This window comes from Schistocerca gregaria, chromosome 10 (assembly GCF_023897955.1).
Source record: "Schistocerca gregaria isolate iqSchGreg1 chromosome 10, iqSchGreg1.2, whole genome shotgun sequence".
NCBI classification, from domain to species: Eukaryota; Metazoa; Arthropoda; class Insecta; order Orthoptera; family Acrididae; genus Schistocerca; species Schistocerca gregaria.
The window spans coordinates 148,393,790-148,419,315 of NC_064929.1; the positions used below are offsets into that span (position 1 = coordinate 148,393,790).

The following is a 25,526-nucleotide window of genomic DNA, read 5'->3' on the forward strand; positions in this document are numbered from 1 at the left end:
GTGGTTGTTCTGAGCACTGATTCCTCAGGATGTATTCACCCAGATTGTGTGAAAATGTAATGACATGTCAGTTCTAGAAGAATATAATATATTTGTCCAATGAAAAACCATTTATCATCTGCATTGCTTCTTGGTGTAGCAATTTTAAGGGGCAGTAATGTAATATGTTTACAAATCTTTCTAAGAGGTTAAACAATGGAAAATCTGAGACACTGGTCATGTGCGTGTGAGTTGTGGTTATGTGTGTGTGTGTGTGTGTGTGTGTGTGTGTGTGTGTGTGTGTGTGTGTGTGTGTGTGTGTGTGTGTGTGCATGATTCATCTGCTTTGCAAGAAGGCCTTTTGACTGAAAGCCCACATGTTAAGCAGTCTTTTTTCATTGTGCCTGTCTCTGACTGGTTTGATGCGGCCCGCCACGAATTTATTTCATGTGCTAACTTCTTCAGCTCAGAGTAGCCTCTACAGTTTTTGCCCTCTACAGCTCCCTCTAGCACCATGGAAGTCATTCCCTCATGTCTTAGCAGGATGTCCTATCATCCTGTCCCTTCTCCTTATCAGTGTTTTCCACATATTCCTTTCCTCTCCGATTCTGCGTAGAACCTCCTCATTCCTTATCTTATCAGTCCACCTAATTTTCAACATTCGTCTATAGCACCACATCTCAAATGCTTCTATTCTCTTCTGTTCCAGTTTTCCCACAGTCCATGTTTCACTACCATACAATGCTGTACTCCAGACATACATCCTCAGAAATTTCTTCCTCAAATTAAGGCCGGTATTTGATATTAGTAGACTTCTCTTGGCCAGAAATGCCTTTTTTGCCATAGCAAGTCTGCTTTTGATGTCCTCCTTGCTCCGTCCATCATTGGTTATTTTACTGCCTAGGTAGCAGTTATTTCTTAACTTCATTGACTTTGTGACCATCAATCTTGATGTTCAGTTTCTCGCTGTTCTCATTTCTACTACTTCTCATTACCTTCGTCTTTCTCCGATTTACTCTCAAACCACACTTTGTACTCAGACTGTTCATTCCGTTCAGCAGATCATTTAATTCTTCTTCACTTTCGCTCAGGATAGCAATGTCATTAGCTAATCGTATCATTGATATCATTTCTCCTTGTATTTTAATTCTACTCCTGAACCTTTCTTTTATTTCCATCATTGCTTCCTCAATGTACAGATTGAAGAGTAGGGGCGAAAGGCTACAGCCTTGTCTCACTCCCTTCTTAATACGAGCACTTCGTTCTTGATGGCCCACTCTTATTATTCCCTCTTGGTTGTTGTACATATTGTATATGACCCATCTCTCCCTATAGCTTACCCCTAGTTTTATCAGAATCTCAAACAGCTTGCACCATTTTATATTGTCGAACACTTTTTCCAGGTCGACAAATCCTATGAACGTGTCTTGATTTTTCTTTAGCCTTGCTTCCATTATTAGCCGTAACGTCAGAATTGCCTCTCTCGTGCCTTTACTTTTCCTAAAGCAAAACTAATCGTCACCTAGCGCATTCTCAATTTTCTTTTCCATTCTTCTGTATATTATTCTTGTGCAGCTTTGATGCATGAGCTGTTAAGCTGATTGTGCGATAATTCTCACACTTGTCAGCTCTTGCCGTCTTCGGCATTGTGTGGATGATGCTTTTCCGAAAGTCAGATGGTATGTCGCCAGACTCATATATTCTACACACCAACGTGAATAGTCATTTTGTTGCCACTTCCCCTAATGATTTTAGAAATTCTGATGGAATGTTATCTATCCCTTCTGCCTTATTTGACCGTAAGTCCTCCAAAGCTCTTTTAAATTCCGATTCTAATACTGGATCCCCTATCTCTTCTAAATCGACTCCTGTTTCTTCTTCTATCACCTCAGACAAATCTTCACCCTCATAAAAGCTTTCAATGTATTCTATCCACCTATCTGCTCTCTCCTCTGCATTCAACAGTGGAATTCCCATTGCACTCTTAATGTTACCACCGTTGCTTTCAATGTCACCAAAGGTTGTTTTGATTTTCCTGTATGCTGAGTCTGTCCTTCCGACAATCATATCTTTTTCTATGTCTTCACATTTTTCCTGCAGCCATTTCGTCTTAGCTTCCCTGCACTTCCTATTTATTTCATTCCTCAGCGACTTGTATTTCTGTATTTCTGATTTTCCCGGAACATGTTTGTACTTCCTCCTTTCATCAATCAACTGAAGTATTTCTACTGTTACCCATGGTTTCTTCGCAGCTACCTTCCTTGTACCTATGTTTTCCTTCCCAACTTCTGTGATGGCCCTTTTTAGAGATGTCCATTCCTCTTCAACTGTACTCCCTACTGCGCTATTCCTTATTGCTGTATCTATAGCGTTAGAGAACTTCAAACGTATCTCGTCATTCCTTAGAACTTCCGTATCCCACTTCTTTGCGTATTGATTCTTCCTGACTAATGTCTTGAACTTCAGCCTACTCTTCATCACTACTATATTGTGATCTGAGTCTATATCTGCTCCTGGGTATGCCTTACAATCCAGTATCTGATTTCGGAATCTCTGTCTGACCATAATGTAATCTAATTGAAATCTTCCCGTATCTCCCGGCCTTTTCCAAGTATACCTCCTCCTCTTGTGAGTCTTGAACAGGGTATTCGCTATTACTAGTTGAAACTTGTTACAGAACTCAATTAGTCTTTCTCCTCTTTCATTCCTTGTCCCAAGCCCCTATTCTCCTGTAACGTTTTCTTCTACTCCTTCCCCTACAACTTCATTCCAGTCGCCCATGACTATTAGATTTTTGTCCCCCTTTACATACTGCATTACCCTTTCAATATCCTCATACACTTTCTCTATCTGTTCATCTTCAGCTTGTGATGTCGGCATGTATACCTGAACTATCGTTGTCGGTGTTGGTCTGCTGTCGATTCTGATTAGAACAACCCAGTCACTGAACTGTTCACAGTAACACACCCTCTTCCCTACCTTCCTATTCCTAACAAATCCTACACCTGTTATACCATTTTCTGCTGCTGTTGATATTACCCGATACTCATCTGACCACAAATCCTTGTCTTCCTTCCACTTCACTTCACTGACCCCAACTATATCTAGATTGAGCCTTTGCATTTCCCTTTCCAGATTTTCTAGTTTCCCTACTACGTTCAAGCTTCTGACATTCCACGCCCCAACTCGTAGAACATTATCCTTTCGTTGATTATTCAATTTTTTTCTCATGGTAACCTCCCCACTGGCAGTCCCCTCCCGGAGATCCGAATGGGGGACTATTCTGGAATCTTTTGCCAATGGAGAGATCATCATGACACTTCTTCAACTACAGGCCACATGTCCTGTGGATACACGTTACGTGTCTTTAACGCAGTGGTTTCCATTGCCTTCTGCATCCTCATGTCGTTGATCATTGCTGATTCTTCCGCCTTTAGGGGCAATTTCCCACCCCTAGGACAAGAGAGTGGCCTGAACCTCTATCTGCTCCTCAGCCCTCTTTGACAAGGCCGTTGGCAGAATGAGGCTGACTTCTTATGCCGGAAGTCTTCAGCCGCCAATGCCGATTATTTATCAAAATTTAGGTAGTGGCGGGGATCGAACCCGGGACCAAAGATGTTTTGATTATGAATGAAAGATGCTGCCCCTTGACCACGGGTACATCTATGACTCAATATCTCTATATGGTGATCAGCAATCTATTCTTCTCCTAATAATCTCTGACAAATTAGATACACAGCAAATTGCTGTGTATGAGCCATTCACCTTTGTTACCAACAATCTCCATCTTATCTGTCATGTAAGTGGCCTGCACAGTGGAACCACAGGGGCCACATCTGCAGATGATAGCCAGAAGACCTCACATGCCTGCCGGGCCAACAGGCAGTAACATTAGTGCCACCAGAGGTCAGTGGCCTCATGGACCTGCTTGCTTCTGTGGAGTCATGTGCCATCAATAAACCCAGCCACAAGTAGGGCATTTCCACTAGTGCCAAGCTGAGCCAGGCCAGTTCATTCCTTTGAGTCTTCTGGATGAGGAACCGACCACTGTAGTGATCCAGAGTTCTGACAATCTCCGATGCCACGATACTGCCAGTGACGCCATTGGGTATCTCAGGCATTGCCAGGAAGTGGCATGTATGCTGGAGACTGCAGTGGACTTAGATACTGCCCATCATCTTTACTCTGTGTTGTATGAGGCTGAATCAAATGGAAACCTTAATTATTTTTTTAAATATTATTTATTGTGCAGAAGTGGTACAAAGCTGTATCACTTTTCAACATAATCTCCCCCACACTCAATGCAAGTCCTCCTTAGGTTACAAAGTGCATAAATTCCTTTAGAAAAAAATTCTTTTGGTAGTCTGCGCAACCACTCATGCACCGCTTAGCGTACTTCTTCATCAGAACGGAACTACTTTTCTCCCATTGCGTCTTTGAGTGAACCCAAACACATGGAAATCACTTGGGGAAAGGTCTGGTGAGTATGGTGGATGACGAAGACACTCAAAATGTAGGTCTGTGATTGCTGTAACTGTTGCATGGGCAGTGTGGGGCCTTGCATTTTCATGTTGCAAAAGGACACCTGCTGACAGCAATCCACGTCGCTTTGATTTGACTGCAGGCCGCAGATGATTTTTTAGGAGATCTGTTTATGATGCACTGGTGACAGTGGTCCCTCTAGGCATGTAATGCTCCAAAATGAAGCCTTTTTCGTCCCAAAAGAGAGTCAGCATAACCTTCCCTGCTGATGGTTCTGTTCAAAACTTCTTTGGCTTTGGTGATGAGGAATGGTGCCATTCCTTGCTCGCTCTCTTCATTTCCGGTTGGTGGAAGTGAACCCAGGTTTCGTCCCCAGTAACGATTCTTGCAAGGAAGCCATCACCTTCTCGTTCAAAGTGCCAGAGAAGTTCTTCACAAGCATCAACACGTCGTTCTCTCATTTCAGGAGTCAGCTGCCATGGCACCCATCTTGCAGACACTTTGTGAAACTGGAGCACATCATGCACAATGTGGTGTGCTGACCCATGACTAATCTGTAAACATGCTGCAGTATCATTCAGTGTCACTGGGCAGTTTTCTTCACTATGGCTTCAACTGCTGCAATGTTCTGTGGAGTCACAACTCATTGTGCCTGACCTGGACGAGGAGCATCTTCCACTGAAGTCACACCATTTGCGAACTTCCTCCATTCATAGACTTGCTGCTGTGACAAACATGCATCACCGTACTGAACCTTCATTTGTCAATGAATTTCAATAGGTTTCACACCTTCTCGACGCAAAATCCAAATAACAGAATGCTATTCTTCCCTGGTGCAAGTCGCAAGTGGGGTGGCCATCTTTATACTGATACTGTGATGGTATGTGTGCATCTGCACTATGCTGCCACCTACAGGCCATTCTGCACGCGGTTTGCAGCACGCTTACCAACTTACAGGATAACGGCGCGAAATTTCGATTTGTTATTACAAATTTAAGGTTTTCATTTAACTCACCCACGTAGCTCTTCAACTCCAAAGTGATCTCAGACTTTGTCATTTATGGATATCTGTCAAATTATGGACTTACATCGATCAATTGATAACCAAAACTTTACTATGAATGGTTCTTGTAAAAACTCTCTCCAGAAAGGAGCTTTTTTGTTTATGTATTCTTTAATGAAATTGTTCTGCTTTGTTTATCTGGGTTGTGTTCTCATTGCGCCTCCACTGGTGCAGGACATATCACAAGTGACTGGGAGGGTGATGGCAACTGGATGTATCATAACAACAGGCAACATGTAATGGCTAACAGCGCATGGCCAATGGTTAACATATAATGGTAACGTGTAATAGCTAATATCACATGGCTAATGGCTAACACTTAACAGCTGATGTGTTAAGAGCAAGTAGCAAATGGCTAACAGCAAACAGAATTTCACATATGCCAAATGCAATAAGTAATGCATAACAGATGATGGATAATGGATAATGGGAATTGAAAAATGGATAATGAGCTACAGATAACAACAAGCACATAATGAGCTATTGGTAAGAGGCCAAAGGAAAGTGGATAAAAGAGAATGTGTAACAGGTATTTGGCAATGCAGAATGGCCCACGACTAACAGAGAGTTGATAACGGGTAATTTTTCATGCATACTGGGCAATAGCAAAACGAAACTGTGTGATGCAACAAGGATCAGGTTACAGGCAGTGTATACCCAGTAACAAGTAACAGTACAAGAGAAAGAGGCAGCTGGAAATTAGTAATGGGTGACATGTAATAGGAATCTGTAATAAGTAAGGGGAAATGGTAATGAGCAACTAGTAACAGATAATGGGTTATATAAGGGACAGTCAAATGAAAACAAGACAGGTGGAAAAATGGAAGTAAACTGTTTATTATTTCAAAAGTAACTGTCATAATTGTTAACATAGTTATCCCACTGTGAGACAATACAATCAATGTCATCATAAAAAAATGTTTGTGGTTGCCTACGGTACCATGAGTGTACTCAGGTGAGCACCTCTTTGTCCAAAGGAAATTGACAGTCAGGAATATCTTCCTTCAGGGCTCCAAAAATATGAAAATCACACGGAGAGATATCAGGACTGTATGGAGGATGTGTAAGGGCTTCCCAGCCAAGCTTCTGCAGTGCACTTGAAATAATCTTGACAACCTATGGACGAGCATTAGCTTTCAATGGAATGATGCCATCTGACATTCCTGGGTATTTGAGCTTGATAGCACACTCCATTTTTTGCAAAGTGCCCATGTACTGCTGTGTGTTAATTGTGACACCATGGTCCAGAAAGTCAATGAGCAGTGTGCTTTTGGAGTCAAAGAGAAAGGTCACCATGACTTTCCCACAGCTGGTGTGCCTTTTGATTCGACTATGATGCAGAACTTTCACTGGGAAGCACTTACACATCCTTCATACATTCCTAATCTCTCACCGTGTGGTTTCCATATTTTTGGGGCTCTGAAAAAAGACATTTGTGGATGTCGATTGTTTCAGATGAAGTAGTGCAATGCTGGGTATGATTGTGCTTCGGTAGTCAACTGCAAACATTTTTCCATGAATGCATTAGCTGTCTCATCTCACAGTGAGATAAATGTATCAATGTTATGGCGATTACTTTTGAAATAATACACAGCTTATTTATGTTCTTCTTACCTGTTCCGTTTTCATTTGATTTCCCCTTATACATTTCTACTGAATAGGACAATATTTCATATTGAAGTTAGTGATGGCCTGTAACCACACATTTGTAAATATCTCACAAATGTCTTGTTTTTGGGCCATGTTTACTGGAATATTTTTGATCTTTTTACTGTATACTTTCAGTTGTGTCAGTTTTCGGTATTATGAGAGCCACCCAAAGCTAATATCTCCCATTTGCTCTCATGGTAACTACAGCAGATACAGAAAGCACAATAATGCAGTTAAATACAAAAAAATTTCAGCTGCATACTGTCTTTTCCAACATCGCTTCCACCTTTTGTTATCCACTTTTCACAACAATGAACAAGAGCTTCCATGCTGTGCTCATCAGAACATGAACCAGCTGAGGCTAGTCACTCTTTTATAGCCTTGAAGCTAACATCTGACTCTGGAAAATATTGAGTCACCTACTCCACCGTTCACAGGAAGTATGATGGTGTCAAATCAAGAATGTACATTTGATGTGATAAGGCAATTCAGCCAAATTTGGCAATGAGTTCCACACTTGCAGAAGTGTTATGGGACTTGGTATGGTCATGCTGTGAGCAGAAGTTTGTCTTCTTCACTGGCCTGTCTTTCAAAATTTGCACTTCCAGCCTAGTCAGTGTCACCCTGTAGTGTTCTGAGCTGACAGTTACTTTAGGCTCCACAATACATAAAATACTGAAGAACCACACCCTTTCCATTTCAGGATACTGTGCACATCACTTTGCCTGCAGATGAGTATGTGTCAAACTCCTTGTTTGTTGAAGAATTTACATGTTATCACTCTGTGAACTTTCTTTTGGATTCTGAATTGTAATAGTGACACTGTGTCTCATTTCTGGTGATGAAGGTGTTCAGAAAATTGTATTGTTCAGCCTCATATTGGTCCAGCAGCTCCAGACATATTCCTCTTCTACATTTTTTTCTGTTCTTGTGTAAGCATCTACTGGAGCTATTTCACACACACTTGACAATATTCAAGGTCACATAACATCCCATCAAAGGCACTGTGTCTGACATTCAACTGTGCAGTTCAGTCATAATCCACCAATCATCACACGCAAGTTCATGTAAGCACTGATCTTTACAGGGAATGGCACCTGATCAGTGCTGATTGGGGCAGGACTTGCCATGTTGATCATTTTCAGGTCCTCATAGGTTTCAATCAACGCAATATGCTCAGCAATAAGGAATTCTACAACAACAGAACACATGGACTTTAATGTCAGATTCCAGTTTGGAATGCTCCCTTACTGCCAGTATTTGCTTAAGGACAGCAAAACCAACAGGACATTAGTAGACAGATTCAAAAATTAGAACCATCTCAACATATTCTTGCTCAAAACTTCAAAGCCAAAACAAAATAGTAGGAGGCATCTATTTTGGAATTCCTCTCGCAAGTATGGTGTTCCCTGAACATGAAGTGCGATAAGTAACAGGAATTTTTGTTTTTCTTAAAGAATCTTCATTTGTCCATCAACATCAACTTTGTCCCCTTCAAAGTAACCCCCTCAGATATAACACTCTTGTGCCAGTACCTTTTACAATCTTGGAAGTACTTCTGGAACTCACTTTTTGCTATGGTGTTCATCTCCTTCCGAGAGTAATTTTTACCTCTTCAGTGGTGGCAGAACAACACCCTTTCCTGGTTCTCTTCAGTCTCACAAACAGAAAGAAGCCGCAGGGGGTCATATCTGGTGAATACAGTGACTGAGGCAACATAACTTCTCTGTTTTTTGCCAAAAAATCACAAACGAGAATTGAGGTATGAGTGAGAGCATTAATGTGATGGAATTCTTTTTGCCACAATTCTGGTTGTTTTCTTTGGATAGTTTCATGCAAACAGTGTGTAACTTCCAGGTAGTATTCTTTACTGACTGTATTACTACAAGGAAGGAACTCATAATGCACTATCCCATTGCAATCGAAGAAAACAGTGAGGCGAACCTTCACATTTGATCGAACTTGTCGAATTTTTTTGAACCCTTGGCTCTTCAGGCAGTTTTCATTGGGATGAATGGGCCTCAGTTTGAATGTCATACCCGCACACCCATGTTTTGTCACCTCTTATAACCTTCTTTAGAAGTTCTTGGTTGCTGTTGACTTCATTCAGCAATTCCCGATCATTGTCTCTGTGATGTCATTTTTGGCCGAAATTCAACAAAATTGGAAAAAACTTTGCTGCCACACATTTCATGCCCAAAACATCCCAAAAATTGCTTACCAGAATCATTTTCTTTACCTCTTCCACGTTGTTGTCAGTAACTGATGTGCTAGGGCATATAGGTTGATCATTGTCTTCAACATTTTCTTGACCCTCTTTGTAATGTTTATACCACTTATGAACTCTTGTCCTATTCATGGTAGAATTGTCAAAAACAACAGTCAATATTTTGAATGTAGTGCTACACTTTATTCCATTTTTAAAGCAAAATTTCATATAAATTCTTTGATCTATGAGTCCTAAAATAAAAATTCGCAAAGCACTGGAAAAGATGTACAGCCTTTTCAACTGTCAACAATAAACTAAATATTCAAAACAGCTTAAAATGCAAACATATACCAGGAACAAGTGCACCAACAAGATAAAAAAGTTTGTAAATCGGATGGATACAACCTGTAAAATTAAAACATTCCAATTACTTTTTGATCACACCTCGTATGGTGGAACGAAGCTATGACTTCCACTGAACAGGCCATCCACAGATGGGGATGAAACATTCTGTGTATCAAAGAAATCAATTTGACGGGAACTCAGACCATTTTGATTGCTGTATCATTTCCAGCCGAGTAGGCTCGTTTTCTGTGCCCACCCCGCCCCCACGCACCTGGCAGCGCCGCTCGGCCTCTCCTTCGCTGTCACCTTCCGGCAGCTCCTCACCCTCACGGTCCTCATCTCCCTGGCTCTGTTCCTCTGCGTCTGCGTCTGTCTCTTCGCCGTGCTGGCCGAGGCGCACCTCCAAGCGCCGCCTCGTGCGTCGTTCACGCTGCAGTTCACGCCGCAGGCGCTCCAGCTCGGCAGAGACAGCAGCCATGGCACGGTGCCTTGCTTCCCTCTTCACGTTCACCTGTTTCACAAGAAACATCAGCCTACAGAATATACATAAGTACATAAATTACAGCTGCTGAAAAAAACTTATACAAATGCCTACCTAATGTGGTGACTCACCACATTTTGTGTGCAAAATAGTCTGAATCATCCTTATTTTTGTTTAAGCATTGTTTACATTCACCTTACTGGTGGCAAAGGTTTGGGGGGGGGGGGGGCAGAGAGGGGAGAGTGGAGGGGCAAATTGATGCTCTTCAGCCTTTTCATTAAACACCTTTTAAGTTCCTTTTGATTAAACACCTTTAAGACTTAACACATTGTCTGCTGCAGAAGTGCTTGCAACATGCTCAGCCAAACACTGCACCATTATCACCTAACACATCCACCTGTGCTAAGTAGTCTGCATTTGGGGTTCTACCTGAGTCGAGTTTAGACAAACAGCTTCCCTCGCCATCTGCTGAAGAGCTGTGGAGTGCTTTTTGTAGCATCTCCCTCTGTCGATCAAAGATTTGTCAGTGCACCAATTGTGAATAATTGTGGGTGTAAAAATTAATTTTAAACTTTGAAGCTTCTCTGTGAATTTGTTGTTGTTAGAAATCCACAGAGATGTAAAGGCGGCTTTTGCTTCAATAGTTTTTGAACGGAAGTTACTATCACTTTCAGATTCTTCAGATGTGGAAGAACTATCAATCACATCTTGAGTTCAAACATAAGAGTGTAATATTACACCTGCTGACTAACGACAGCTTATAATTGCTGCTTTCAGACTGTGGAGAAATTATCACTCATATTAAAAAAATGGTTCAAATGGCTCTGAGCACTAGGGGACTTAACATCTGAGGTCATCAGTCCCCTAGAACGTAGAACTACTTACACCTAACAAACATAGGGACATCACACACACCCATGCCTGAGGCAGGATTCGAACCTGCAACCTTAGCAGTCGCGCAGTACCAGACTGAAGCGCCTAGAACCGCTGGGCCACGCCGGCCGACTTATCACTTATATCAACATTGAGTAATTCATCCTCACTTTCACTCTTTGTATCTCCATAATCTCTTCCTCAGTGCAGTTCCTCGTTTTCTTTGTGGAACAGATGTTGAGAAAAAAACACTGTGATGCCAGCGCTCATGAACAGGAAAATGTGAAGCAAAGGTGAATGCAGCAAAATGGGCTCACAAGATACAAATTTTCCTGACACAAGTTAGTGGTCAGAACTGTGAAATGTTACTGAAACATGGGGCAAAAAGTTTGCCACACATGTAAGTTCACCAAGGGCATTCAGGTTCCTGTGTGGTGGCATAGCTAGACTCATCATTAGTGCTCAGGTGCAGCGAAGAGGCCTGAATTAATGAGTCGATACCACTGAGGTGAAATCTGGAGGCTGCACTTGAACTTGTCAGCAGCACCTGGGGAGCAGCGAATAATCATGAGTTAAGGTGTCAGCACCTGTCAAAGTGTTAATATGCAATAATTTCATAAGTTAAAATAGGTGGTGATGCTTATGTCACAATGATGGTTGTGATGTGTTCATGGCTATTCATAAGCACTCCTGTGGTGCCTTTTGTGAATTCTCTTTTGAACCGAGAGTGCAACCCCATCTTTGCTTCCTCAGTATTTTCTGAATATTGTTGTTAAACCATTGAGTCTTTTCCCTCTTTAATCCACTTACTCAGCACCTTGTACTTCTCCAGAGCACGATTTACAATACTTTTAAACTTCGCCCATAATCTCTCTAAGTCCATCACACTGGAACTACCAGGAGTATTCCAAACCTAAGGTCCATTTGGTGATAAAAAGAATAAGCCCACGAGGAAAGGTTTTTATTGAAAGTAACATTTTGCTATATATCTACTTTACTCTTCCACATCTATACACTTTCTGTAATGCTGCACCAGCTTCTTTAACCTCCCTGCATAGTAGTCTGCAACCTGGGAATTGAACCAATTGGTAACAACAGTCTTAAGTTCATCATTTTGAAATTGTCCACCCAGAGACTTTCTCAAATGGAAGAAAGCAAAATAATCATGTACTTCAAGATCAAAGCTGTACAGTGGGTGCTCACGAAGTTCTCAATGAAAAGCTGGAATCTTCCTCTCAGTTTTGGCAGCCAGTGGTGTGAGGGTGTGTGGTTTTGTGAAGAATTATGGCATATGACAAGTTTCCTGTGGCATTGATTTTGGATTGCACGTCTCAGTTTGGTTACTGTTTGACAGTATATGTCAGCTGTAATCGCTAACCCATGCTCCACGAAATCAAACAAACGGACACCTTTTTCATTCCAAACAATGGTAGCCATCATTTAACAGTTTGCAAACAGAAATTTCTTAAACGTGTTTGGTTTAGGTGAACTTGACTGGTGTCAGTCTGTTGACCATTGTTTGGATTTGTGTGCTGGTGTATTACATCCACATCTCATTGCCCGTAACAAATCAACTCCATCTTGCCTATAGCACTCGAAAAACAGTCACGTGGCATGCATTCTTTTCTCCCTGTGCTGATCTGTAAGCATTTTTGGAACCCACCTCGCACACAGTTTGTAATATCCAAGCTGTTCAGTAACAATCCTGCAAATTTGGGTTTGGACACCATTTGTGAATTCATTAGTCAGACTAATAATTGTCAACCACCAATCACTTCAAATTTTTTGGCTGATCAATGATGTCATCGGTCTGAATACTGGACTCACCACTCCACTGTTCACTGTGATTGTTTGTGCGGCCATTTTGAGAATCTTGACACCATTTTCAAACTTGTTTGAACTCATTATTTCAGGTCCATACTCTAGGCACTACACATGAAAGATTTCAGCAGCTGAAGATCCTTTTACCAGCAAAAATCTAAGCACGCAGCACACTTCACTGCTGGCAGGATCTATGATTGTCTCAACCATTGTGATCTGCTCTTATTGACTGGCAAACAACTGAATCAAAACAACACAGCAGTAGTTTCCTAAAGAATTGGCAGACTGGGCTGCATGTCTGAAACTTCATTCAGACCTACCATCAGTTACAAATTGGTCACCGGACCTTAGTTCTGGAATATGCCTTGTAAGTGATATCAATTCAGAGTCTAACTGGGATACCAACAACTGCTTATCTGTTCTTTCCAGTAAAAATACTATACTAGCACTAGTGGGCAGGCATGTTGGAGCTTGTAGATATTTATTTATTTATTTATTTATTTGTCTCTTGTTCTGGTGATCCATGTTGTGACACTATCATAGGATATGGAATGTGTCAATTTTACAAGCTTTTGGCCAGAATGTATGGTAATACATAAAACAAAACAAAAACAGTAAACAGTAACTTAGGTCCCACTACAAAAAATGCATTTTAGAGATAGATAAAGATTACAAAATAATAAATGTTACAAAGAAATAAATATTGCAAAATATATGTTTACAATAAAAATATTCAGTATTACAAATACAAATTTGGACATACATTTGCAATATACAATAGAAGAAATGTTAAACACTGTAGTTCAGGAACTCTTCTATTGTATAAAATGATCCTTGCAATAGGAACTGCCTTAAGGTTTTTTTTAAACAAGAGATCACCATCTACCAAACACTTAATTCTTGAACGAAGGACATTAAAAATCTTACAGCCACTGAAATGGACTCCTTTCTGCACCATACTTAGATTTGGCTGTTCATAGTGGATATCACATTTCCTTCTAGTATTGTGACTGTGATATGCACTATTCAGCTTAAAGATGGATTTTTCTTTCCTTATGAAGCACATCGAATAGAATATATATTGCACAGTGGATGTAAGTATTTCAAGCTTCTTAAAAAGATTCCTGCATGTGGCTGTAGGATGGACTCCACACATGATCCTTATGGCTCTTTTTTGTACACACAGTACTTTTTTAGCCAGTGGTTGATTTCCCCAAAATATAATTCGAAATGCCATAATTGCTTGAAAGTAACCATAATATTCTGACTTCATGGTTTCCATATTTCTATAAGAAGAAACAATGTGCAATGCATATGTTGCTGAACGTAGTCTTTTGCATAGATCCAGGATGTGGTTTGACCAATTCAGTTTGCTATCAATATGCAAGCCTAGGTATTTTGAGGAATCTACCCTGGTTATTGTCTGCTCACCTATTTTTACTACTATTTCCTCATCTTTGGATGTTCAGTGGAACTGAATGCAGTTTGTTTTACAGTAATTTAAAGAAAGACCATTAATGTTCAACCAGTTAACCGTTTCATTTAAAACCTTATTTACTGTTACCTAAAGTTTATCTACAAAATCATCAATAAGTATTGTATTGTCATCAGCGAAAATGGTGAATCTACAATATTCCGTGCAGAGAGGGAGATCATTAAAAAAATATAATAAAAAGTAGGGGGCCCAGAACGAAGCCCTGCGGCACTCCACATGTGATGGTACCCCATTCTGAAGATAATGGGACACTATCTTCAATATCTACTACAACTTTTTGTTTCGTTTGACAAATATGAGTCAAGCCATTTCCCTGCTGCACCACTTATACCAAGATGTGCAGCTTTTTGTAAAAGAATTTGGTGATTTACACATTCAAATGCTTTTGTTAGGTCACAAAATATGCCATTCACTTTCAGTTTTTTGTTGATAGATTCCAAGAGTTTGCCAGTAACTGCAAATGTTGCATCTTCTGTTGACAAACCTTTCTGAAATCCAAACTGACTTTTGATGAAGATATTGTGTTCACTGAGATGCTTAACTATCCTGGCATTCATTAGTTTCTGTAAATCTTTGAAAAGCTTGTCAGTAGTGATATTGGCCTATAGTTAGCAATACCCGTCTTATCCACCTTCTTATACAGCGGTTTTACAACTGCATAATTAAGCCTCTCAGGAACTATTCCTTGCTTAAGTGACACATCAAAAATGTGGCAAAGGATTTTACTTACATGGCTGGAGCAGTACTTTAATAATTTGTTAGAAATGTTGTCAATTCCAGCAGAGTTTTTACTTTTCAGGGATTTAATAACTCTTTCAATTTCTTGAACAATGACTGTTTTTACCTTCATGTGTTGTACTGAACCAGGTACTCTAGCTTTCAAAAGATTCATGGCTTGCTCCATGGACCCTTGTAAACCTATCATTGATTCCATGTTGTCGCATCAAAGAAGTTTACACCTGCAGACAGGCAACCCAATGAACAATTTCCAAAGTGGAGGGCTGTCATTATGCCTTCCCAGGCAACTACAATTAACTGCATGCAGATACCAGCATTTGCCATGAAACAAATGGTGTCCATGTTGTGTATATATAATGTAAGTTAAAAACTTGGAGAGTTACTCTGTCCACTGATCTATGTCTCTTTTCAGTGAGCCTTGTAGTTTTCACACTGTCACCTTCTCAACCCTCAGCACTGTATTGGTTATGAAGATGATGTGTGGGATTCTGCTGGTAACTATGGATGGTGACTGGGGTGTCAGCTGTACTGGAGAAGTATGTATATGGAAAAAGATGTGGGATGTCTATGAGGGTTGGAGCTGCCATTTGGGATGTGATGGGTAGGGTAGAGTAGGTCATGGCAAGAAGAAAGCAGAGATTACACAGATGACAGGACAGTGTGGTTGGGGAAGGTAGTAGAAATTACACAGGGAAAGGACATGGAGCTTTTTGAAATGGGGGGAATGTGGGCATGCTGCTAGGCACACAGTAACAAGCCGGACTCTTAAGTATGGAGGAGACTATGGGGTACTGGAATTCAAATTTACAGGAGGTGAAGGAGAGGCAAAGGAGTTCTAGATGTTTGAGGTAGGGTGCGCAGTGTATCAGCTCAATGATGGCACATCATTAATATATAACAAGAACCAGGAGTACCCAGTATTGATATATTTGTACACTTTAAGACGTAACTAATGAAACAGGAAGTTAATGTACTGCCAATGCCAACATATTATAAACTGATCGATACCACTCACATGACTGATTCAAAATACTGATTTTTCTGTAATAGAGAAACAATATTCAATTTGAGAATATTGATTGTTAGGCAGCTGACAAATACAGATAAATGAGAGTTTATTAGTCTATTTCAAACCTGTGGACATAATTTCATATTTATAACTGCAGTGATGGTGATTTGATAATATGTAGGAAATAGTTCAATGTCATGAAATTCTGTGTTTTATCCAAAAATTTATGTTTCTCACAAAACTAAATACATTTTATCAAGTAAGTAATGTATAAATGTGAGCAAATGTTACAGTTCAAAATCAGAAAAAATAATGTGTAAAAGAAATCCAAAATGTCACTAGCACAAGAAAGCATACATTGATGATAAAAATGTGTGGTAATATTATGAATTACAAATAGAAAAACTGAATAATTTGTAAGGTCAGAAACTTTGTAGAAACACTATGATGTAATAGAGTTAACTGGGACCAAGTTTGTGTTACTTAAAGGTACCACAGTGATTATTATAAAATTGCGCAGGTTGTCCCAGGAGGAATGGTGAGCATTAAGAGACATGACAAGAACAATCATTCAAAGCAAGAAAGTCTAGTAAACATGGGCTCTAAAATATTTACCTTAAGAGTTATGAGCGCCTCTTCATTTTCAATACTGTGAAACAAATCTCTTCTACAGCAAGCTCTTTGCTTTCCACATTTTGAGATCTGGTAGGATAGACCAAAAATAGAAAAAAAGGCCAGCAAGAGATTGCTCTAAGGCACATATCTTAAAAGCTATGTGCATTTGATCATCTTCACTGCTGTCAAACGCATTTATTCTAATGGACAAGTCCTAATAGCTCTCGAGTTGCCTGTTTTAAAGCCATGCTTACTGGAAATTCTTTTCTTGTTTTGGTCCGTACTACCTCTTCCCAAAACATGGAAAGCAAAGACCATGCAGTCAAAGAGATTTGTTTCAGTATCTACATTTGCATCTTCATCTATAATCTGCAAACCACCATGAAGTGTACGGCAGAGGGAACATTCCCCTGTACCAATTATTATGGTTTCTTTATGTTCCTTTCACATATAGAGTGCAGCAAGAATGAGTGACTGAATGCTTCTGTGCATGTAGTAATTATTCTAATCTTGTACTCAGAATCCCTATGTGAGTGATACATAGATTATAGTATATTCCTAGAATCATCATTTAAAGCTGGTTCTTGAAACTTTATTAATAGACTCTCTTGGGATAGTTTATGTCTATCTTCAAGATTCTTCCAGTTCAGTTCCTTCAGAATCTCTGTGACACTCTACCATGGATCAAACAAACCTGTGACCATTCATGGTGCCCTTCTCTGTATACTTGTAGTGCTTTTTCCCCATTCTGCAAATGCTGTTACTGTGTGGGCACACTCTGGATTTCTTCAACTTCTAATACCAATAAAGACATTGAAATGAACGCACAGATGGGTGCCTCGACTAGACACGAACCTGGAAACATGTTCCGCATCAACACGGGATCTCACCTCACGCTTGAAGAGTTCCAGTTCGGCGGCCTTGCTAGCACTGAGAGTGCGGCGCTCGTCCGTGACACCGCCTGCACGCTGCTGTCCCTGCTGCTGTTCGCGCTGCTGTCCCTTCTCCTGCTGCTGTCCTTTCTCCTGCTGCTGCCTCTGCTCACCACTGGAGCTGCTGCCTCCCTCAGCGGCAGGGGGCGACCTCTGTGATGGAGCGGCCTGTTGCGTGACAGACGTCTGCTGCAACCACGGCCGGTTCTGCCTGGCGCGTGACTCCTCCTCGCGGGACGGAGACCGGCTGATGCTGCTAACAACACCGTCCATAGTGGTGAACTCATCAGTGATATATCCTTTCCACTGCCACAGCTGCTCACCAACAGAGTTCACCAGCAATCTGCTATCTCTTAATTTCATTCATCAGCTTCCCTGGCATAATTAAACTTAATAATGTGTCGCATTCAATTTAGTGTACAATTTGATTCACTGCTTTTTGTAGATTCTGATCCACCACTTTTGTGTTGAACACTTTGGGTTGTGTATCTGCAATTTCTGAGTACTGTGACACTCTTCATATACATATGTTATTTTGCTATTGTCAGTTATTCATGAGCAAACATTCATTTAATGAAAAAAGTGTATCTTAGTAACTATAATAATAATAACAATAATTATAACTGCTGTGTAAACAATGTTTTATATTAAAATGAAGATAACTCTATATGTATATCATGTGATACTAATTATGTAATAATTATGTAATATCACGTGATATTTATATGGAAAAAAGTAGGAAAAATATGAAATAGTGTGGATTACCAGGAAGCTTGGCTGCAAAACAGAAGGGCACATTCATTTCAGGAATGGTGAGTGACTGAGTAAAAAGATGCCTTGTCAACATTGAGGACATTTTAAATTGGACAAAATCTCAGTTAGAAACTGATAGCCACAGTTGAGCAATAATTCTGACCAAAGTGACTCCAAATAAAGACTGGGATCACTCCACTGAATTTCAAATCTACAGATCTTAAATACAAGCCCACTAGCATACTCTTTTTGCCACCTCACTCAGCAGCAGAAGATGGCGAGCCAAGAGAAAGCTGTACCCACAGAGGTTACACTTTACAGGCAACTAATCTCCTTTTAACATATAAATTAGTCAATAACATTTAGAAGCATTACGAGGTACAAAATATCGAAGGAAGGTAAGAAGCAGATTATGCTCCGACATCTCATCACAGACAGTGTGATCGGAATGAGGCAAAACAGCTCAGACAGGTTTTACGTGTGAAAGAGTTGGACATCTATTTCTCGCCTCATTCCTGCCACATATCTCAGTTAGTAGATATTGAAGAATGTAAGCTACTCATCTCACTAAATAGCATACACAGTTGGGTAATACTGAAATAAAGTAGAGTGTACTGCTCTAGATATTTAGTAGTTATTCAGGTAGCTAACAGATCAATATTTAACACCTCACTGAAAATGAGTCGATTAAGGATGGTGCACTGGCTCAATTGGATAAGAATGGGAAAGAGCCTCTGCTGTGGTGTTAAGTGAAGTTATTTAAGAAGATCACAGAAAGCCTAAAAGTTTACAGCTGCAAGAGTATTTGATTCCTGCACCCCCAACATCCTACTTTGGTGTTTATATTTGCTGTTGCTGCCAGGGATCACCATATTTGTATTATAATTAGTATTAGCATTATTAGTAATAGAACTGGCATGTCATTCTTATAGAAGTAACCCACTGAGATAGCTACCTTTCAGCAATGGTGTGCTTCAATGGTCATAGAAGGGCTATCTAGAAAGTAACAGACATTTTGAAATAAATACTTAATAGTATGCCAAAACCAAATTTTATTGTACACATTTTAAAGACATACTCAAAAAATTTCCTAAATAATTGCCATTCAAATTGACATACTTATAATACCATGGCAAAAGTTTCTGAATACATTCTTGGCAGAAATTTGCCACTTGCAATTGCAACCACTGGTTTGTACCAGCATGTTGTTTAGTGTCAGTATCAAAGGGTTATGTTACAAGTGATACCTTCATTGCTGGGAAGAGGTGGTAGTCACTCAGCACCACATCTGGAGTGTTTGGTGGATGATCAAACACCTCCCATCCAAAACCCCACAGGAACTCTCATGTACAATTAGCCAGTGTGTTGTGAAAAAACAAAACTTTTGTGTTAAGTTTCCCCCCAGATGCTTGTTGTCTATCACCCACTTTCACTTAATCAGTGTCTGACAATACCTCTCTGAGGTAATTGTTGTGCCATGTTCAAGGAACTCATCAAGAATCACTCCCTTAGAGTCCCAAAACACAGTAGCTATGATCTCTCTTGCTGACAGCATTTGCAAACACTTCCTTGGTTTCTTAGGAGAGTTTGTGCGTCCCCATTCCATCAACTGCCTATTTGTTTCACAGTTGACATGCTTCACCCAAGTCTTTTCTCGTAATCTTTGAGGAAGGTCCCCCCCCCCCCCCCTCCCTCCCTCCATTAGGATTCTGGGATCCCACTTAGCACATAATTTGTAGTAACCACACTCCTCCACCATAACTCCATACCCCAAACTCTGTGAAATTTTTGAAAAATGTTGCAAAAGTTCCGTAATATTGAAATGAAAATTTGCATGAATTTTGTCATTGATCTTCATCACTAGTTCATCAGTCATAAGGATAGATCTACCACTCCAGTCCTCATAATTAAAATTGGTACAGCTATTTTTAAAAGCAGTGCACCACTGCCTCACTCGGATTTCTTTCACTATTCCTTTTCTGTACACATCATGGAGGGCATAATAAATTTTAATTGGTTTGTAGTTTTTTACCAACAAAAACTATCACAGAATCCACCTCACAAGTGGCAGGAATTTCTATTGCAGTGCACATTTTAACACATTGTAGAAAGCAGAGCAGCAGAGACTTAGACCACACACTAACATAGTGGATGTGTACTGAATGCATAAAGATTGTGGCTGCATCCCTGCCCACTGCCGCGAAAGACCAAGACGTCTATCACTTCCTGGATAGCCTTCATATTTGCTTCTGCAATCAATGGTGACTTTACTACAACTATTAATACTACTACCAACACCACTACCACCACCTCCACCACCACTATCAGTAATAGTGTTTTGTTTCTTGAAATGTAACAGACACAACACCTTTCCTACCTGACAATAACAGCATGCTTTATCCTCCTCAACCTCAATCTAAAACTAACTGTACTGCTGCTACTTTTAACAGCAATTGCAGCAGTATTGTATTAGTAGTAGCAGTAGTAGTAGTATTCTGTTTGTCAGAGTACAATATACTGGCATGGCTACCTGTCAGCCGTAGCCTAATTTAATAGCTATAAACAAGAGTTACAGCTACCGTAACACTGGTGTTAGTATCAGTTGTATTAGTATTGTGACTGTCATACCTCATACCCACTCCATAACATGTGAACTGCTGTGGTATGTCCACTTCACAGCTTTGCTGATACACACACACACACACACACACACACACACACACACACACACACACACACACACACACAAACAAACAAACAATGTAGCAGTGTAGGTCAGCATCAGCTGTATATTCAGTGTTCTCACACTAATACTGTGTTTATGTGTAATTTCTGTGGAAAGGTGCACTGACTTGTTTTTTTGAAGTGAGGGAAATGCAGGAGCAAAAGTGACAAGACATTCAAAAACAAACTAGAATTGTGATATTGAATATACATAAGATTTTTTACTCATTTGCCCAACAGTGAGAAAGCCAGAAATAATACAAATTTTGCACAAATTCATAAACTGGCAGCAAAATCTTGTGGTATTTTCCAATGAAGTATATGTCATATTAACAGTGTTGTAATATTGGCAGAAACTCCAGGTCTGAGCACATGTTTAACTTCATTACTATGACAGAGGAGAGTGTTCAACAGCTAGAAAAATACAGGATGCTCTTCTTGAAGAAATTAATTATTCTCGTTCACAGATCTTCATTCTTTGTCTTCTCCACTCACTTGGTTTTCAATTCAGAAAGTACGAGCACGGACAAACAATTTTAATGAAATGCAGAGACATTGCAGATGCAAGAGTGAAGTTATGGCATACACTGCACTTATGGCATGCTGAAGACAATAGGTCTACAGTACATTTAGATAAAACTTGGGTATAACATAACCATATGAAGAAATGTACTTTTCTCTGACCAAAAGAAATACTAGCCTGAAAGTACCTACATTTTCTTTTATATAGTGTATATTGTGTTTTGGATTATGAGTGCAGTGATGAAAGGTCTGTAAAAGATGGAGATAGTGAATATTCTTGGTCTTATTAAGGTGAGCCACCGGAACAAAAATTCTGACAGTGGAATACAAGTACTTATGCATTGCCCCGCATGGAGTCTTTAGTAAAAAAAAATGTTTTCATAGGTGATACGATATAATACTGATGTCTCAAATGTTACAAAAATTAATTTTATGTTTTTCTTAGCAACTCTCTCACAGGAAATTTCTGAGACATCCAATGGAAGGCAAATTCATCATTGATGATCATTTTTTGTTACAGTTTCCATAATAAAATACAAAATGTGATCAAAAGTATCCAGACACCTGGCTGAAAATGATTTACAAGTTCATGGCACCATCCATCAGCAATCATGGAGTTCAATATGGTGTTGGCCCACCCTTAGCCTTGATGACAGCTTCCACTCTCACAGGCATACGTTTGATCAGGTGCTGGAAGGTTTCTTGGGAAATGGTAGCCCATTCTTCACAGGGTGCTGCACTGAGGAGAGGTATAAATGTCAGTCGGTGAGGCCTGGCACAAAGTTGGCTTTCCAAAACATCCCAAAGGTGTTCTATACGCTTCAGGTCAGGACTCTGTGCAGGCCAGTCCATTACAGGGATTTACTGTCCTGTAACCACTCTACCACAGGCCGTGCATTCTGAACAGGTGCTTGATCATGTTGGAAGATGCAATCACTATCCCCGAATTGCTCATCAACAGTGTGAAGCAAGAATGTGCTTGAAACATCAATGTAGGCCTGTGCTGTGATAGGGCCATGCAAAAAACAAGGAGTGCAAGCTCCCTCAATGAAAAACACGACCACACCATTAAACCAGTGCCTCCGAATTTTTCTGTTGGCAGTACACATGCTGGCAGTTGATGTTCACTGGGCATTTGCCACACCCACACACTGCCATCGGTTTGTCAGATTATGTATCGTGATTCGTCACTCCACACAACATTTTCCCACTGTTCAATCATCCAATGTTTATGCTCCTTACACCAAGCGAGGCATAATTTGCCATTTACCAGCATAATGTGTGACTTATGAACAGCCACTCGACCATGAAATCCAACATTTCTCACCTCCCGCCCAACTGTCATAGTACTTGCAGTGTCCTGATGCAGTTTGGAATTCCTTTGTGATGGTCTGGATATATTTCTGCCTATTACACATTACAACCGTCTTCAACTGTCGGCAGTCTCTGTCAGTCAACAGATGAGGTCGGCCTGTAGGCTTTTGTGCTGTAAGTGTCCCTTCACATGTCCACTTCACTGTCACATCAGAAACAGTGGTCCTAGGGATGTTTAGGGTGTGGAAATCTCTCATACAGACATATGACACAGGTAACACCCAATTGCCTGGCCACGTTAAAAGATCACTGATATGGAGTATGTGGCAGTAGGTGGCAGCACAATGCAACTAACGTGAAAAACGTATGATTTTGGGGGTGTCCAAATACTTTTGATCATGTAGTATATGTATCATAGCAATCTATAAACTTTGAAAATGTTTAGATTTTTCTTTCAGTACAAGTATGTTAGCACTTCTAATTTTTACCACAGGTTAAAGCAAAAAGTTATTTTTCTTATAATGTTAGTTTTTACTATTTAGTGATGCAAGAATTTTCTTTTGGAAAGTATTCCATCATATTCTAGACCAAAAATAGAGACATCTAATATATTTTGCAGTATTTTTATTAACATTTGAAATTAACACTAACTGGCAGTGCTGCAATAAGGTGAGATGGCCCTGAGCTGTCTATTTTGGTGATATCCATTACAGTAGTATTTCATTTATTGCTGAAGGACATAGTGTCATGTCTACCCATTCGCAATACTCTACTTTAACAGTCATATTTATGACTATCAACTAGCTGTCACTGTAATAGTGATAGAATCAGTACTTGCAGTGATAGCATTTTGTTTCTTGAGACAGCAGCACATACTATCATTAATTACCTGACATTAACAACCATTTTTCATTATGTAAATAAAATAGAAAAAAACTTCCACATGGGAAAAAATATATTAAAAACAAAGATTCCAAGACTTACCAAGCGGGAAAGCACCGGTAGACAGGCACAATAAAATAACACATAAACACACACACAAAATTACGAGCTTTCGCAACCGGCAGCTGCTTCGTCAGGAAAGAGGGAAGGAAAAGGAAAGATGAAAGGCTGCGGGTTTTACGGGAGAGGGTAAGGAGTCATTCCAATCCCAGGAGCGGAAACACTTACATTAGGGGGAAAGGTAAGTCTTTCCGCTTCCGGGATTGGAATGACTCCTTACCCTCTCCCTTAAAACCCGCATCCTTTCACCTTTCCTTTTCCTTCCCTCTTTCCTGACAAAGCAACAACTGGTTGCGAAAGCTCGTAATTTTGTGTGTGTGTTTATGTGTTATTTTATTGTGCCTGTCTACTGGTGCTTTCCCGCTTGGTAAGTCTGGGAATCTTTGTTTTTAATATATTTTTCATGATGTGTTAGAGGAAGTCAAATGAAAACCGAACATCTGCCTCAATAAGACCATGGAATTTTCATTAAGACATTTACCTTACTGGGAGACAAGATGATCAATTCCTGATTCATAGAACATGGTCAGCCACCGGCAAATCTGCAACCACACCCACTCTTGCACTTCCTCATCAGACTGAAACTGAGATTCACTCATTTCTATGTCTTTCTTCAAGTCACCAAAGATGTGAATATCACACAGTGAAAGATCCAGACTGTACAGAGAGTGTTGCAGTGGTTGCCAACCAAATCACTGAAGTGTAGCCTTCACTGGATTGGCAGTGAGGGGGCCGGCAGTATTGTGTAACAGGATGATCCTCTCTGACAGCATTCTCTGGGTGTCTTGACATAATGGTGCATTACAGTTCTTGCAAAGTGTCTTCATAGAATTACACACTGACTGTGCTTCCACACCCGAGGAACTCAAAGAGCAAAGCACTGCCGCAATTGAAGAAGCAAGTCATCGTGACCTTACATAATACCACCATTTTGAGCCTGAGGGCAAATAGCAAAGCCAACAGTGGAAACACCCTACATCTTCTGCCGAAGAAATTAAAAGCTCTTTGTGCACATTCTAGTAAAGGTCGTGGTGACCTCCTTCTTCAACTGCAGGTGCCCTCTGCTTGTAGAGTTCCTTGAATGTGGGTCCACAATTAATGCACAGTGCTATTGAGACACTTTGCAGACATAGTGAGCTGCCACAAAGTCAAAATCCCCAGGAATGCTACCAGATGGAATCATCCTTTTAGAAGACAATGGCCGCCTCACACTGCCAATTGTATGAAGGCTCCACTTTAGTCATGGTTGGGAAACAACGCAAAATCCTCCATACAAATCAAATCTTTGACCATTTGATTTCCACATCTTTGGTGACCAGAAGAAAGATGTGTGTGGACATTGGTTTTAGTCAGACAAAACAAAACTAGAATGGGTGCCATTGTGGATCCGTCAGCGGCTGACTGCATTCTGCATTTATCATCTTGTCTCCCAGAGGGATAAATATCTTAACATGTGTGTTGATTACTTTTGAATGGAACCATTCCGTGGCTCTGTTGTGGTAGGTGTTTGATTTTCGGT

At 40.2% G+C, this 25,526-nt stretch overlaps 1 protein-coding gene across 2 annotated transcripts in view; it reads right to left on the minus strand.

Moving 5' to 3' along the window:
- Nucleotides 1-25,526, minus strand: part of LOC126293288 (plectin) — a 181,218-nt gene that overhangs the window by 106,098 nt on the left and 49,594 nt on the right. The window contains exons 4-5 of one of the 2 annotated variants that reach the window (XM_049986410.1): nucleotides 17,651-17,945; nucleotides 10,000-10,239 (exon numbers count right to left, since the gene is read on the minus strand). In XM_049986410.1, coding sequence (XP_049842367.1) covers nucleotides 10,000-10,239; nucleotides 17,651-17,945 — 535 coding nt within the window. Of the gene's footprint in view, nucleotides 1-9,999; nucleotides 10,240-17,650; nucleotides 17,949-25,526 lie in introns of both variants that reach the window. The other variant, XM_049986409.1, reaches the window with a different exon arrangement.